The sequence below is a fragment of the Staurois parvus genome, unplaced genomic scaffold (genome assembly GCF_062004578.1).
Source record: "Staurois parvus isolate SC_StPar_1 unplaced genomic scaffold, SC_StPar_1.0 ptg000222l, whole genome shotgun sequence".
Classification (NCBI taxonomy): domain Eukaryota; kingdom Metazoa; phylum Chordata; class Amphibia; order Anura; family Ranidae; genus Staurois; species Staurois parvus.
Window position 1 is genome coordinate 1632767 of NW_028318018.1, and position 17305 is coordinate 1650071.

General features: G+C 45.6%; 1 protein-coding gene across 1 annotated transcript in view; it reads left to right on the forward strand.

Annotated features, from left to right (window-relative positions):
- Positions 1-704: 704 nt before the first annotated feature.
- The window catches only part of LOC149460692 (uncharacterized), a 29347-nt gene continuing 12746 nt past the window's right edge, over positions 705-17305 (forward strand). Inside the window, exon 1 of the mRNA XM_089679354.1 lies at positions 705-2012. Coding sequence (XP_089535480.1) covers positions 715-2012 — 1298 coding nt within the window. The 5' untranslated portion in view covers positions 705-714. The remainder of the gene's footprint in view (positions 2013-17305) is intronic.

Sequence of the window (17305 nt, forward strand, 5' to 3'; positions counted from 1 at the left end):
TATATACTCTATGTTGTACATTACATACCCCTGACCCCTGCACTATATACTCTATGTTGTACATTACATACTCCTGACCCCTGCACTATATACTCTATGTTGTACATTACATACTCCTGACTCCTGCACTATATTTCCTACCAGCTGGACATTTTATATCGGATGATGTGATTGGAGCACAGACTTTTACATGGTGATAATAATGTGATAACATCCTCCAACTTTGGACCCTTAAACAGAAAGTGATAATGAGGGAGGAGTCAATACCCCAATGATGGTGGTCTTCAGGATCAGTCCAGTCTTCATCTTGGTTGTTCTCCCCCCATCCTCACTCTCTGACCTCTGGTGGGGCTCAGCCCCGCTGTTCTTCATGACTAAATCATGGACTAAATAAGGAAGTGCAGTACTTCTTGTGTTGGGAAGATGGCGATGAGTGATAGAGGGGGTGGGGACCCTCGTCCTATAATCCCCTCATCACTCTCCCTCCAATAAAAGACAGTTCTGGTTGTTTCCTCACTCTCTGACTAAGGTCCATGAATAAAGAAATGACCTGGTAGGAGATCAGAGGAGCCATTTCCTAGTTCCTTGAGGGTGGAATTGTAAGCTCCTCAGAGACCAAGCTGCCTGATGTGGGTGGAGTCCTGGTTTGGGGGAACCAATCAGCTCCTGTTTAGTAATCCTCTTTGTCTTTGTATTTTAGTCCATGGCCGGGAGATGACGAAAACCTCCGAGGATTGTCTCACTTTGTCTCCAGACTGGAAAGTAGAAGATGAGGACATCACACAGTATAGTCCAGGAGAAAACCCGGTTCCCTCCAATGTCCATCCGGCACCACCCAGTGTAGATGGACCATCGGTTTCCTCGTATCCTGAGGAACCTCAGACTGTGCGGGACCAGGCTGGCCTTCTAACAGAGAAGAGATTCTCCTGTACTGAGTGCGGGAAATGTTTCCATTGTAAATTCCATCTTGATGAGCATAACAGATCTCACTCAGGTGAAAAACCATATTCCTGTCCTGAGTGCGGGAAGAGTTTACGTTATAAATGCAGTCTTAATAGGCATAAAAGATCTCACAGGGAGGGGAAGCCGCATTCCTGTCCTGAGTGCGGGAAATGTTTTACATATAAGTGCAATCTTTACAAACATCAGACATCTCACACAGGGGAGAAGCCGTATTCCTGTTCTGAGTGTGGGAAATGTTTTTCACTAAAGTCAATGCTTTACATACATCAGAGATCTCACACGGGGGAGAAGCCGTATTCCTGTCTTGAGTGTGGGAAATGTTTTTCAGTGAAATCCTATCTTTACAAACATCAGAGATTTCACACAGGCGAGAAGCCATATTCCTGTCCTGAGTGCGGGAAATGTTTTTCAGTGAAATCCAGTCTTAACACACATCAGAGATCGCACACAGGGGAGAAGCCGTATTCCTGTCCTGAGTGTGGGAAATGCTTTTTGGCGATTTCCAATCTTCATACTCATAAGAGATGTCATACGGGAGAGAAGCCGTATTCTTGCTCTGAGTGCGGGAAATGTTTTTTAGATAAGTCCGGTCTTTCCAAACATCAGAGATCTCACACGGGAGAGAAGCCATATTTCTGTTCTGAGTGCGGGAAATGTTTTTTAGATAAGTCCGGTCTTTCTAAACATCAGAGATCTCACACGGGGGAGAAGCCGTATTCCTGCTCTCAGTGTGGGAAATGTTTTTCATTGAAGCCCATTCTTTCCAAACATCAGAGATCTCACACAGGGGAGAAGCCATATTCCTGTCCTGAGTGTGGGAAATGTTTTTCACAGAAGTCCCATCTTTCCAAACATCAGAGATCTCACACGGGGGAGAAGCCGTATTCTTGCTCTGAGTGTGGGAAATGTTTTTCATTGAAGTCCAGTTTTTACAGACATCAGAGATCTCACATGGGGGAGAAGCCGTATTCCTGTCCTGAGTGTGGGAAATGTTTTTCACAGAAGTCCAATCTTTCCAAACATCAGCGATCTCACACGGGGGAGAAGCCGTATTCCTGTCCTGAGTGAGGGAAATGTTCCTCACTGAAGTCCTGTCTTCCTGTACATCAGGGGTCCCACACAACCCTGGAGGTATATTAGTGCCTTGAGTGCGTGAAATGTCTTCTAGATGAATGTTGCTGGACATCCCAGCTCTCATGTGGGGAAGAAGCACACCCTGATATTCACCTCAGATATACTCCATGGCTGATCTTCATCATGGAAGAAACAGTTCATAAGGAGATCAGAGGCCCCCAAAGACATGGATGAAGTGTGGGACTGGCATGGCCATTGATGGCAGCAGAAGAATAACAATAGAGTCCTGACCTAGAGCACTGGGCTGACTTTTCATTGGGGTGCAGCCTATATGTTAGAGATGGTTTGCACGTAAATGGAAGGGGGTCTGCTGTGCTGGGGGAGGGGTTATGGAAAGGCTGGAGGAGTATATAAACTAGGATGGATGGGGAGGGAGAATTTGATTATAACGGGGTAGACAGATCAGACCGGGGTCAGTACTTATTGGTGGTGGAATGGGGAAAGATGGGGGGAGGGCTATGACAGATGATAAGAAGGTTCCCATGTTACAAACAACCAGTGGAATTGGTACCATTTGTATGAAAATAAAAAATACACAAAATCCGTATGAATAAGGCGTATGTGAATGAACAAGGTGTCAGTGAATGAACAAGGAGCCGGTGAATGGACAAGGTGTCGGTGAATGAACAAGGTGTCGGTGAATGGACAAGGTGTCGGTGAATGAACAAGGTGTCAGTGAATGGACAAGGTATCAGTGAATGAAGTGTTTGTTCCCCAATGCCAGAAGTCTGCCTAGCACAATAGGTGAGTTGGAAGGTTTGGTGCATGAAGAGAACTAGGATTGGATTGGTATTGCTGAATCTTGGCTTCATTCCTCACATGACTGGGCCATTCATATTCCTGGCTAGGTTCTCTTTCGGAGAGACGGGGGGAAATAGGAAAGGGGGTGGTGTCTGTCTGGAATAGGAAAGGGGGTGGAGTCTGGAACAGGAAAGGGGGGTGGAGTCTGTCTCTATGTGAGAAGTGATCTCAGAGTGAGTGTGAAAGAGGACCTAGTTGATGGAGAGTGTGATGAGGCTGAAGTATTATGGGTGGAGCTGCACATGGGGGGCGGTACTACAAAGGTCATCATTGGAGTTTGTTATAGGCCTCCCAGTGTTAATGAGGAGGTGGAGACTCAGCTCCTCCCACAGATGGAAAGGGCTGGGACAGTGATAATAATGGGGGATGGTAACGATCCGGAAAGTGACTGGAGTAATGGTACTGCGGGTGTAAACACAAAACAACCCCTCCTGCCTTCTGTGGCCCAGAACAAGGGTGGATAGATGGACCCGGAACTTGAAGAAATTCCCCACCAAGGCATCAAAGGTTGTGCGGCTCTAAACAAGGCTGGGGAAGTCCGACCAATACTGCAAAGTGAAACAAAAAGCGCACCAACCTTGCGCATTACCTCAGTAAAATGTGATTTTATTGGAAGTGAAAATCTCCTCACAAACAGAGAAGTATAAGTGATTTAAGGACTAAATATGTCCGGTGCTTATCTGTTCCTGTCCTAATTTATGACGCTAGCTTTGGAATGTGCGCACATTGGAAGAGACTCACGCTGACACACAAGTTCAGTCTATGAACACTTCTAGTTTATTATAATGAGAAAGTGAGCTTATATATGCAGAATGATGCGAGAGTCATGTGACAACAGCATAAGCATTATATTAGTCTTTGATTGGTCACTTTACACGAAAACAATCTCCGTCATGGTATAGGTGTGATCTTCTTCCAGGCCTTATCTTATAGAGAAGAAAAACATTCCTTTGTCTTCCAAATCACACGGTGGGAGGGGGCAGTGTGTGTGAGCAGACATTTCTTAAGCAAGGATTTCTTATAGTACCACAAAGCCCAGCAGGCAGAAAATATTCACACAACATATATATTAAAGTATAAAAGTAAATATTTATAAAACTTATAGAAATAGCGTATATATATATATATTCAATAGGAAACGAAATAGGCATTTTACCAAATCCATCACAGAGCCACAAGGGATTCCTTGCCACGTGAGGCAGAAAGGAGCTGTTCTTTAGAATGGTAATAGTGCAGTTTTGCAATTATCTCCCAAGGGGGGACCATTGAATTGATGAGGAGCCGGGTCCCTGTAGACCCTGTCCATTTCCAGATGCTCAGTTGGGATGGAGGGTGCCAGATCTTGAAAAGGAGCAGCTACCTTGGACTGTACATCTGTGATGGTCTCTAGCATCCTGTGGATGAGAAGGTTAGAGCACCAGGCCCTATTCTTGAAGTCCTCCAGGCAAGACTGTAGGATGAGATTTTCCTCTCTGAGGGCCTCAAGCTCATCTGTATGGTTGTGAACAAGGGTGTCCAGATCCATGATGGTCTCTAGCATCCTGTGGATGAGAAGGTTAGAGCACCAGGCCCTATTCTTGAAGTCCTCCAGGCAAGACTGTAGGATGAGATTTTCCTCTCTGAGGGCCTCAAGCTCATCTGTATGGTTGTGAACAAGGGTGTCCAGATCATCAACCCGTATCTGGAGTTCAGCTGTGCCCTGTCCTAGCTCTCTGATTTCCCAGGATAGCCAGTCTGTAATTTGTTCTGAGGTTGCCTTCAGAGCCTTTGTGAGCATCTGCACAAGTTGCTTAAGCAAGTCAGGGTGAGTGGGATCTGATTGAAAAGCCAGGGGAGAGGTTCCCAGATCAGTATCAGACTCTTGGAATAGATCTTTGTGAGAACCTCCCAGATGGATTTCAACTTGGGTTTCTGTGTGAAGGCGGCGTACACCATCCTGGATTGTCTGACACCAGCTGTCAGGAACCATCGCGACGCATGGGTCTACACATGCGTAGGTGTCTGCAGAGACGTATAGGTGGCAGGGCACTAGGACCCAGGCGCACCCGTTGTCTGGACAGTACTAGGCAGGCACTGGGACCCAGGCTACGCCTGTCAGGTGCAGGGCGGGCTATTAAACTAGCCCTGCACAGACACTTGTTGCCGAATGGTCTTTGTATCCTGTTACCTGTGTGTGAGTACTTCTGATCTGGATTGTTTTGACCTTGTTGCCTTCTCCCATCCGAACCCCTTGGCTTACCTGACTCTGCTCCTGGATGTTCCCGTTTAGATCTGACCTCCTGGTATTGACCCTGCGTGTGACCCGACTATCCTTTGCCTATCGTTTTGTACCTTACCGATCTGCTAGTTACCGACCCGGCCTGCATGACTCTGATTTAGCTCATCCATCCACCCACCCCGCAGGGATCACTAGGCTCCCTCACATCAGACTCCTAGCTCTCTGGAGCCCCTGTCAGACTCCTCTACCCCTGTTGGAGATACCTGGTAGTTGCGACCTGGTACCAGAGCGCTCCAAGTCCATCCCCACCATCAGGGGCCCTGGTGAACAAGTGCTCCGGTGCTTAGACTCCGCACTCTGGGGAGGCTCTACCGGGGGACTGATAGAGGTGCTGTCAGGCGGTCTGTTACACCAGCTCTGGGGTGTCAGGAGGCAGCCGGTGAGCTGTGCCAAGACAAGCAATAGATGTGAGCGGCTGAGTGATCACTGAGCGGTGCGGAGCCTCATGTAGACATGTCTGGTCCAGAGGGCCTTGTGCATGCGCCTCCGGATAGATAGATATTTTTATGCTTTAGGATTCATTTGGGATTTTCTTCACCAAAAAGATAAATTTAAGGGGTTATCAGTTTCATTAGGTATACCTTTGTTTCTAACTTGTGTCCTATGTCCTCAAGACTTTTCTATATGTAATACATCATTTATATTAGTAGGTTACATAAAAGCTACATTTATTTTTTCTAACTTTTTTAAAATTTCTTCAATCTTTCGTAGTAGCCAAAGGAATGGCTATTATAATATTATATTATAATTTTGGGGTGGAAATGTGTCTAGACGCCGTCTATGTACAGTGGGGATTGAAAGTTTGGGCACCCCAGCTAAAAATGTGTATTAATGTGCATAAAGAAGCCAAGAAAAGATGGAAAAATCTCCAAAAGGCATCAAATTACAGATTAGACATTCTTATAATATGTCAACAAAAGTTAGATTTTATTTCCATCATTTACACTTTCAAAATAACATAAAACCAAAAAATGGCGTCTGCAAAAGTTTGGGCACCCTGCAGAATTTATAGCATGCACTGCCCCCTTTGCCAAGCTGAGACCTGCCAGTGTCATGGATTGTTGTCAATCATCGTCTGGGAAGACCAGGTGATGTCAATCTCAAAGGTTTTAAATGCCCAGACTCATCTGACCTTGCCCCAACAATCAGCACCATGGCTTCTTCTAAGCAGTTGTCTAGAAAACTGAAACTGAAAATAGTTGACGCTCACAAAGCTGGAGAAGGCTATAAGAAGATAGCAAAGCGTTTTCAGATGTCAATATCCTCTGTTCGGATTGTAATTAAGAAATGGCAGTCATCAGGAACAGTGGAAGTTAAAGCAAGATCTGGAAGACCAAGAAAAATATCAGACAGAACAGCTCGCAGGATTGTGAGAAAAACAATTCAAAACCCACGTTTGACTGCACGATCCCTCCAGAAAGATCTGGCAGACACTGGAGTTGTGGTACACTATTCCACTATAAAGAGATACTTGTACAAATATGGTCTTCATGGAAGAGTCATCAGAAGAAAACCTCTTCTACGTCCTCAACACAAAAATCATCGTTTGAACTTTGCAAATGAACATATAGACAAGCCTGATGCATTTTGGAAACAAGTTCTGTGGACCGATGAGGTTAAAATTGAACTTTTTGGCCGGAATGAGCAAAGGTACGTTTGGAGAAGAAGGGGCACAGAATTGAATGAAAAGAACCTCTGTCCAACTGTTAAGCATGGGGTTGGATCAATCATGCTTTGGGGTTGTGTTGCAGCCAGTGGCACAGGGAACATCTCACGAGTAGAAGGAAAAATGGATTCAATAAAATTTCAGCAAATTTTGGATGGTAACTTGATGCCATCTGTGAAAAAGCTGAAGTTAAAGAGAGGATGGCTTCTACAAATGGATAATGATCCTAAACACACCTCGAAATCCACGGGGGATTACATCAAGAGGCGTAAACTGAAGGTTTTGCCATGGCCTTCACAATCTCCTGACCTCAACATCATTGAAAATCTATGGATAGACCTTAAAAGAGCAGTGCGTGACAGACAGCCCAGAAATCTCAAAGAACTGGAAGACTTTTGTAAGGAAGAATGGGCAAAGATACCTCAAACAAGAATTGGAAGACTCTTGGCTGGCTACAAAAAGCGTTTACAAGCTGTGATACTTGCCAAAGGGGGCAGTACAAGATATTAACTCTGCAGGGTGCCCAGACTTTTGCAGATGCCATTTTTTTGTTTTCTGTTATTTTGAAAGTGTAAATGATGGAAATAAAATCTAACTTTTGTTGACATATTATAAGAATGTCTAATCTGTAATTTGATGCCTTTTGGAGATTTTTCCATCTTTCCTTGGCTTCTTTATGCACATTAATACAAATTTTTAGCTGGGGTGCCCAAACTTTCCATCCCCACTGTATAAAATACCGTTTTGGCTTCCATCCAATGGTCGCGGCTAATTATTAGCCTGGGAGGCCAGGTATGCGCCATATCTACATTTTTAGGCTTCTAGAAAATGGCCACGTGTCTGTTATCAGCTTGGGAGGCGGGATATGCGCCAATGCCAATATAAAAGGAGCAGCTGCGTCTCCTTGGCGATACCCCGAGGAAGTCACGAGACCACGTGACGTAACGCGTAGGTAACGCCGATACGCAGCTTCCGGTACGAGTGACGCACTTCTGGTAGAGGACGCCATCTTAGTACACCCAGGAAGTACCAGATGGATGCAGCATACCCACATATAGCAGGAGGAAGGGACTGCAGGTTCATGTGACTGTACTTCCTATGTTTAAATAAAGACTGCATAATTAATAATACTACACTATGGAGGATCTTTTTATCACTCACTGGGATTGTGAGTAATATACCCTACAGAGTATCCTTATAAAAGGCAGAGGAGGAAGCATTTGGAGGCTGAATAGGAGACAGATTATCAACTTTTCACTGATTGGTGGATTTTCGGAGTAAAATAAGTGGATTGAAGTAGATGCAAAGTGGAAGCGGTGGACTTGCAGAGAACACTATACTGAGCACACAATATTGTCTGTCTCCATGGATTTGCACAGGATTTGAGATGATTTCCTATAGCAGCAAATCTGATGAGATGAATGAAGTGGGTGTAAAGTGGAAGCAGTGGATGTGCAGGGAGCAGCATCTTGAGCACAAAGCACTTTATGTTGTGGATGGATTTGCACACGGTTCAGTTTCCTTCATTTATTGATAAACCCCATAAGACCAATGAAGTGGGTGTAAAGTGGAAGCAGTGGATGTGCAGAGAATAGGATTTGGAGCCCCGAGCTCTTTATCTCTGAATGTCTCCACATATTTGTAGTGTATTTGTGATGATTTCTGTGCACACACAATAGGACAGCGCTGTGACACATAATGCTCTTCTAGATGACAGGGAATCCTTCCCTTTGTTACAGCAGCAGTCCGCTAGAAGGTTTTTGTAGGTTTGGAGTTGTTACACATAGCGCGGGTTTTATCCATTTATAGTGATGACATCATTGCCCAAATCTGGGGGTCACCAGCCATTTCCACCCTTTACTCTGGGCTGGGGGGCTTTGTATCCATATACCAGATGTTCTACAGGACTAAATCTGCCATCAATGTTACTGCAAAATCAAAGGGGCCAAAACCCCTCCCCCGAGGAGTCATATATTTCTGTCCCCCTTGGTGGGAGTGGAGGTGACCCCTCTATAAGGATCTACAGTCCATACACACCCAGCACAAGGCCGGGGTCACACTACCAGACGCTTCTCGGGGCTGCAGTTCCTCTGAGTTCCACAAGGTGGGGATCTCACTTCTACCCAGACAGGAAGTCTCTATGGAAGACAGGAAGTGATGTCAGGTACAGACAGGAAGTGATGTCAGGCACAGACAGGAAGTAGAGAGGAGACATTGCTGGAAGTGGCAGCAGAGGAGGTAATAACATGTTATTTCCTATTTACACCCAGTAACCCCCTGTCATGTCTGTCCTCTTCCTCCATCGTCACGTCCGTCCTCTTCCTCCACAGTCACGTCCGTCCTCTTCCTCCACAGTCACGTCCGTCCTCTTCCTCCACAGTCACATCCGTCCTCTTCCTCCATAGTCACGTCCGTCCTCTTCCTCCATCGTCACATCCGTCCTCTTCCTCCATCGTCACGTCCGTCCTCTTCCTCCATCGTCACATCCGTCCTCTTCCTCCATCGTCACGTCCGTCCTCTTCCTCCATAGTCACATCCGTCCTCTTCCTCCATAGTCACGTCCGTCCTCTTCCTCCATTGTCACGTCCGTCCTCTTCCTCCATAGTCACGCCCGTCCTCTTCCTCCATAGTCATGTCCGTCCTCTTCCTCCATAGTCATGTCCGTCCTCTTCCTCCATAGTCATGTCCGTCCTCTTCCTCCGTAGTCATGTCCGTCCTCTTCCTCCATAGTCACTGTGACGTCTTTTATCTCCAGCAGATGATGATACACACATATATAGTGTGGGAACCCAGATGAACCCCTTCAGGGGCAGAACATTCCCCCACTTCCGGGGCCGGAACATTCTCCTCATTGTGGAGATAAATTCTAGTAATATGGTCCTCTAAACAAACAGCACTGACAATAAATAGACAAGACAAGGACCATCCTGACCATACATGGCCTACAAAGGGCAATGATGACACTACACAGGCAGCCAATGGGCAATCATTACACTATGCAGCCAACACAATGATGGAGTGCCGGGGTCAGGAGTATGGAGCATAGAGCCCCTTACATTGCTGCTCAGGAGGAAGAAAACATTCCCCAGCCGGCCATGAAGAATATGTTCCATCATTGGTGTCAGAGGGAGGGAAATACTGAGGGGTCTGAGGGAAGTAGAGGAGCTGAGGGGTCTCAGGGGGTACTACAGATAAGGAACTTTGGGGCCCCTGAAGGGTAGTGGAGCTCGGGGCCTTAAGGAGGAAGAGTAGTTGAAGGACTCTGGGCCCTTGGTGGGCACTTTTCTTAGAGGACGTCTGTTTCTGCAGCATCGCCTAAAAGGTAGTCAGGGGTCAGTGCTGAACATCTTCAGGAGACACTCCAATACCTCCCATGACACAGGCTCTGGCAGTGCCCGGTGCTGGAATTCAGAGCCCCAGGAACCCACCACCACTCTGTACAATGTCCTGGATTCCAGAAAATACTTGGCAACCAAGAGAACCCCCCATTGTCCTCCTACCCACACTGGGCTGCCATTGGAGGGAAGAGAACAGACTCCTCCCCCACAGCTCTCTACTCCACCAGCACCATCCTCCTGCTACCCAATCCAATCCCTTCTCTTACTGCAAAGAGTGACAGTGACATCACTCCTGTCAGTCAGCAGGCTGCTGGAGATTGGAGGCTTGCAGCCGGAGGTCTGGCAATTATCCTGATTAACAGGAAACTCCAGCCAAAAGTCATCAAGTTCCCCTTCCTGGACCTCATGATGAGCCGACATTGACCTCACAGCACTGCCTCAGAGCAAACAAGTCATAGGAAGGATCAGATTTATCATTCCTTGTCTGCAGATCTAAAACTCATCAAAACCAGTTCAGAGACCAAACAAACCCAACAGAGAAAAGGGGATTTCTGATCTGGATGGACAAGAGGGTCCCGGGACCTCAAATATGCATCAAACACTAAACACTCCAAACTAAATGTGTTTCCAGGAGGACAGAAGTCCTGAACTGGTTCCCACCCGGCCTATTGTACAATGATGGCGGACAGGACCTCTCTCCTTCTGGAAGGATGTTGTATGATGTCCTCCCACTCTTGCTGTGCAGGTGGAGGGGGATGCAGCATGGTGATTGGTGGGGAGCTCAACGCATCCCTGATCAGGGAAAAGATCCAATGATGTTGTCTCTTTACCATGTGATCAGCTGTATCCAATCACAGCTGATCACATGTTAACAAAGCCGGTTATTGGGATTTCCTGTCCTCAGCGCTGTCATTGTCTGAGGAAAGGAAAGGAAACCGATAACCGGCTTTCCTGTGACAGGGGACATTTACTGATTATTAGTGCCCTGCAGTGCAGCCCCATCAGTGCAGCATATCAGTGCCCATCATTGCATCCCCATCAGTGCCCATCATTGCATCCACATCAGTGCAGCCCCATCAGTGCCCATCAGTGCAGCATATCGGTGCACGTTAGTGCTGCAAATCAGTGCCACCTATCAGTGCCTGTTCATCAATGCAGCTTCATCAATGCCCATCAGTGAAAGAGAAAAATATTTTTTTTGCAAAATGTTATAACAAATGAAGAAAAAAGTTTTTTACTTCAAAATGATTGTTCTTTTTTTGTTTGTTTATCAATAAATTAAATCTCCCCTTCCCTCCCCTTAGTGGTGGAATAATACTGCACCACCAAAAGAAAGCTCTGTCTAAAAAAATGATACAAATGTAATTTGGGTTCAGTGTTGCATGACCACGCAAGGCCACGGGAGGAAACGGAGGTGACACCGGGTTAGGACAGGAAGGGGAAGTGGGCTCGGAGATATGGAGACACACAGTATAAATAAGACCATCTACCACCAGCAGCCAATCCTCTTACAGCCCCCTAGAGGGGGGGAAATGCGTCAGTGACAGCTGCGGTGATGTAATTCCCGAATGGTGAGACTCATGTGGATGGGACACTTTCGGTCGGACATTTTGCTTGTATATTATATACAAATGTGAGTGTAGATGGTTTGCTGTAAAGGAAGTTTGTAATAAATGGAATGACACCATGTGGGTGATTGTTGTTATCTCCTCCCTGCATACATCATGAGATGAACCATCAGTTGTATGATATATTGGGGGGGGGGAATTGTACACAATCATCCAGGAGGACTACAAGCTCCAGACTAACCAGGACCATGACACAGCACATAGGACTCTTATTCCAGTGTAAGAGTCCACATCCTGTGGTGGAGGAGGGGAGCACTGAGGGGGAACACTGGAAGGGGAGCACTGGAGGGGGAGCACTGGAGGGGAGCACTGGAGGGGAGCACTGGAGGTGGAGCACTGAGGGGGGCACTGGAGGGGAGCACGAGATCTGCACTTTGATGAAAGGAGGAGCACAAGGCACTTTATTCCGCACGGTTGGTTGGCGCAGTGTGATTGGAGAGGCACAAGGCACTTTATTCCGCACGGTTGGTTGGCGCAGTGTGATTGGAGAGGCACAAGGCACTTTATTCTGCACGGTTGGTTGGCGCAGTGTGATTGGAGAGGCACAAGGCACTTTATTCCGCACGGTTGGTTGGCGCAGTGTGATTGGAGAGGCACAAGGCACTTTATTCCGCACGGTCGGTTGGCACAGTGTGATTGGAGGAGCACAAGGCACTTTATTCCGCACGGTCGGTTGGCGCAGTGTGATTGGAGAGGCACAAGGCACTTTATTCCGCACGGTCGGTTGGCGCAGTGTGATTGGAGAGGCACAAGGCACTTTATTCCGCACGGTTGGTTGGCGCAGTGTGATTGGAGAGGCACAAGCACATCAACTGATATAAAAGAACTATTAATATTGATGATTTTATTTTTCTATTCAGTATTTATGAAGGATTTATATTGAATTTGGATGGATTTTCATGCAGTTGGACACGTTGGGAATGGGACACAATTTTTGCACAGACTAGGCAGCACCTAGAATAGTACTGTATATGACCGCACAATTGTCATCCAAACTGCGACAGCACTGACATCTGAAAAGTGTTCTGGTCAGGAAGGGGGTGGAAGTGTCCGGTATTGAGGTGGTTAGATGTCCAGCAACCCTCCTATTCCCCCCTCACATCCACATCCTATTATTGTGTGACCAATACCATCCAAATACACTCACTGGCCACCCAATCAGGTCCACCTGTTCAATTGCTGGGTAACACAAACTGCTAATCAGCCAATCACATGGCAGCAACTCAATGCATTTAGGCATCTAGATATGGCAAAGACAACTTGCTGAAGTTCAAACTGAGCATCAGAATGGAGAAGAAAGGGGATTTAAGTGACTTTGAATGTGGTGTGGTTGTTACTGCCAGGCAGGCTGGTCTAAGTATTTCAAAAACTGCTGATCTCCTGGGATTTTCCCGCACAACATTCTCTAGTTTTTCCAGTGAATGGTCCAACAAAGGGATAATATCCCAGTGAGCGGCAGTTGTGTGGAGGAAAATGCCTTGTTGATGCTGCGACATTCAGATGGTAGGGTCAGAATTTGGCCTAAACAACATGAAAGCATGGATCCATCCTGCCTTGTATCAACGGTTCAGGCTGGTGGTGTCATGGTGGGGGGGAGATATTATTGGCACTAGCAAGGTGGACCTAATAAAGTGGCCGGTGAGTGTAATTCTTACTTTCATTTCCCAAAGTTATCCGTCTAAAAGGAGACCTGTATAGATCACATGATGGCACCAATGAGGATGGAGGAGGACCGGAGTCACATGACTGAGAAGATACTAAACCTCACCCTGGAGATCATCTACCTGCTGACCGGAGAGGTGAGGAGGATTCTGGGAGGTCACATGACATCACTCTTATCTCTATTAATAAAACACAGACCTGACCGGAGAGGTGAGGAGGATTCTGGGAGGTCACATGACATCACTCTTATCTCTATTAATAAAACAGACCTGACCGGAGAGGTGAGGAGGATTCTGGGAGGTCACATGACATCACTCTTATCTCTATTAATAAAACAGACCTGACCGGAGAGGTGAGGAGGATTCTGGGAGGTCACATGACATCACACTTATCTCTATTAATAAAACACAGACCTGACCAGAGAGGTGAGGAGGATTCTGGGAGGTCACATGACATCACTCTCATCTCTATTAATAAAACACAGACCTGACCGGAGAGGTGAGGAGGATTCTGGGAATCTAACATGATATTCCTATTGGTTCCTCAATACAGAGATTTCCTCTTCTGAAGTCAGGTGATCATATGACCATCACAGTGCCTCCATGTGACTCCCTAAACCCTGAGAGACACAACATGCAGAAGATTCTAGAAGTCACCAAGAAGATGATGGAGCTGCTGACAGGAGAGGTGAGCGGTGCCGGGAATTCTGGGACATTCTCCAGTAACAGACAAGGGATGTGTCTGGATGGTGACTGTATCATTGTGTGTGTCAGGTTCCTATAAGGTGTCAGGGTGTCACTGTCTATTTCTCCATGGAGGAGTGGGAGTATTTAGAAGGACACAAGGATCTCTACAAGGACGTCATGATGGACAATCAGCCGCCCCTCACATCACCGGGTAAGAGGAGACTTTATTGTAAAGGAGAGAGCAGTACGGAGGATCCACCTAGATCCCCCATCATCTGATAAACACATAGAAACAATGGATTCAGTCAGTGTGTGTGTTTCCTACAGATGGATCCAGTCATGGGAACCCACCAGAGAGATGTCCCCGTCCTCTGTATTCCCAGGATTCCACACAGGAAGGTCACACCATCCCTCACCATCATCAGGTAGATGATGACAATTATTGGTAGTTGTGATTTATACACAGCATGTTTGTTACAATGAATGTTTTATTATATCTTTCAGAGTGGAATCCTCGGGGATGATAATATTGATGTTAAAGAAGAGTATAAAGAGGAGGATGAGGAGTATGGAGTGATGGAGGAGTTTTCAGAAGGACACAAGGATATGATGGAGCCACCTAATACCAGGAACCCACCAGAGAGATGTCCCCGTCCTCTGTATTCCCAGGATTCCACACAGGAAGATCACACCATCCCTCCCCATTGCAAGGTTGGTGGGATGGAGCATCTAGAACATAAACTTGTAGAGACAATGTGTGGATTTTGTGTGTGATGTCACAATCATATATCTTACATTTTACAGATGATATTTTCTCTCATTTCCTTGATTTAGAGTGGAGATCCAATCGATATAGAATTTGAGGTGAAAGCAGAAGAAGAAGAGGCGTATGTGAGGGATGATCAGCAGTCTATGGAGGAGGATGGAATAACGGGGACATTTATAGAGGAGGACACTCCTACAGAGATCAGCACAGGTGGGTCATGAACACTAAATCCATTCCTCCACCCATACTGCTCACTGATTGGTCCAGAGTAGGGCGGGGACTGGGTGATATCAGCCTGTAATCCCCTGGTCACTTTCCTGAGCTGTGTTCCCCATCCTGTATTCCTGGATTTCTCTCGGATAATCTTCCTTCTCTGTGCTGCAGACACAATTTATGTATCTAGACTGGATTTATGGAGGTTCTGGGGTTCAGCTGGCAGCAAAAATGTTGATTTTTACTCTAAGCATTGCATAATGTAGGCACCCAGGACATGTGACTGGGGTCTCCTGCCTTGTGCCTGACTCCTCCAGGGGACCTTCTCTGTTATCTGCTGGCTGTGCCGGGTGGAGGGATATGTCTGTAGTGTCTCAGACCCAAGTCACTGAGTGCAGTCTCAGGAGATGGGAGGCAGCGGTGTGGGACCTACATAGTTACATAGTTAGTCTGGCTGAAAAAAGACATCCATCTAGTTGTACCAATAAAAATAAAAGTTATAATCCGACACCCACAGCTGATCCACCAGAAGGCAAAAACCCAGCAAAGCACGATCCGATCTCCTCCTGCAGGGGAAAAAAAAACTTCCTGATCCCCCCGAGAGGCAATCGGATATTCCCTGGATCAACTTTCCCTATAAATGTTATATCCAGTTATATTCTGTGTATCCAAGAAAGAATCCAGGACTTTCCTACAGCAATCCCCCCCTTATGTATTATACATGGAGATCATATCCCCCCTTATGTATTATACATGGAGATCATATCCCCCTTATGTATTATACATGGAGAGCGTATCCCCCCTTATGTATTATACATGGAGATCATATCCCCCCTTATGTATTATACATGGAGATCATATCCCCCTTATGTATTATACATGGTGATCATATCCCCCTTATGTATTATACATGGAGATCATATCCCCCCTTATGTATTATACATGGAGATCATATCCCCCCCTTATGTATTATACATGGAGATCATATCCCCCCTTATATATTATACATGACGATCATATCCCCCCCTTATGTATTATACATGGAGATCATATCCCCCCTTATATATTATACATGACGATCATATCCCCCCCTTATGTATTATACATGGAGATCATATCCCCCCTTATGTATTATACATGGAGATCATATCCCCCCTTATGTATTATACATGGAGATCATATCCCCCTTATGTATTATACATGGAGATCATATCCCCCCTTATGTATTATACATGGAGATCATATCCCCCCCTTATGTATTATACATGGAGATCATATCCCCCCTTATATATTATACATGACGATCATATCCCCCCCTTATGTATTATACATGGAGATCATATCCCCCCTTATATATTATACATGACGATCATATCCCCCCCTTATGTATTATACATGGAGATCATATCCCCCCTTATATATTATACATGACGATCATATCCCCCCCTTATGTATTATACATGGAGATCATATCCCCCTTATGTATTTATACATGGAGATCATATCCCCCCTTATGTATTATACATGGTGATCATATCCCCCCTTATGTATTATACATGGAGATCATATCCCCCCTTATGTATTATACATGGAGATCATATCCCCCCTTATGTATTATACATGGAGATCATATCCCCCTTATGTATTATACATGGAGATCATATCCCCCCCTTATGTATTATACTTGGAGATCATATCCCCCCTTATGTATTATACATGGAGATCATATCCCCCTTATGTAGTATACATGGAGATCATATCCCCCCCTTATGTATTATACATGGAGATCATACCCCCCCCTTATGTATTATACATGGTGATCATATCCCCCCTTATGTATTATACATGGTGATCATATCCCCCCTTATGTATTATACATGGAGATCATATCCCCCCTTATGTATTATACATGGAGATCATATCCCCCCTTATGTATTATACATGGTGATCATATCCCCCCTTATGTATTATAAATAGAGATCATATCCCCCCCTTATGTATTATACATGGAGATCATATCCCCCCTTATGTATTATACATGGAGATCATATCCCCCTTATGTATTATACATGGAGATCATATCCCCCCTTATGTATTATACATGGAGATCATATCCCCCCTTATGTATTATACATGGAGATCATATCCCCCCTTATGTATTATACATGGA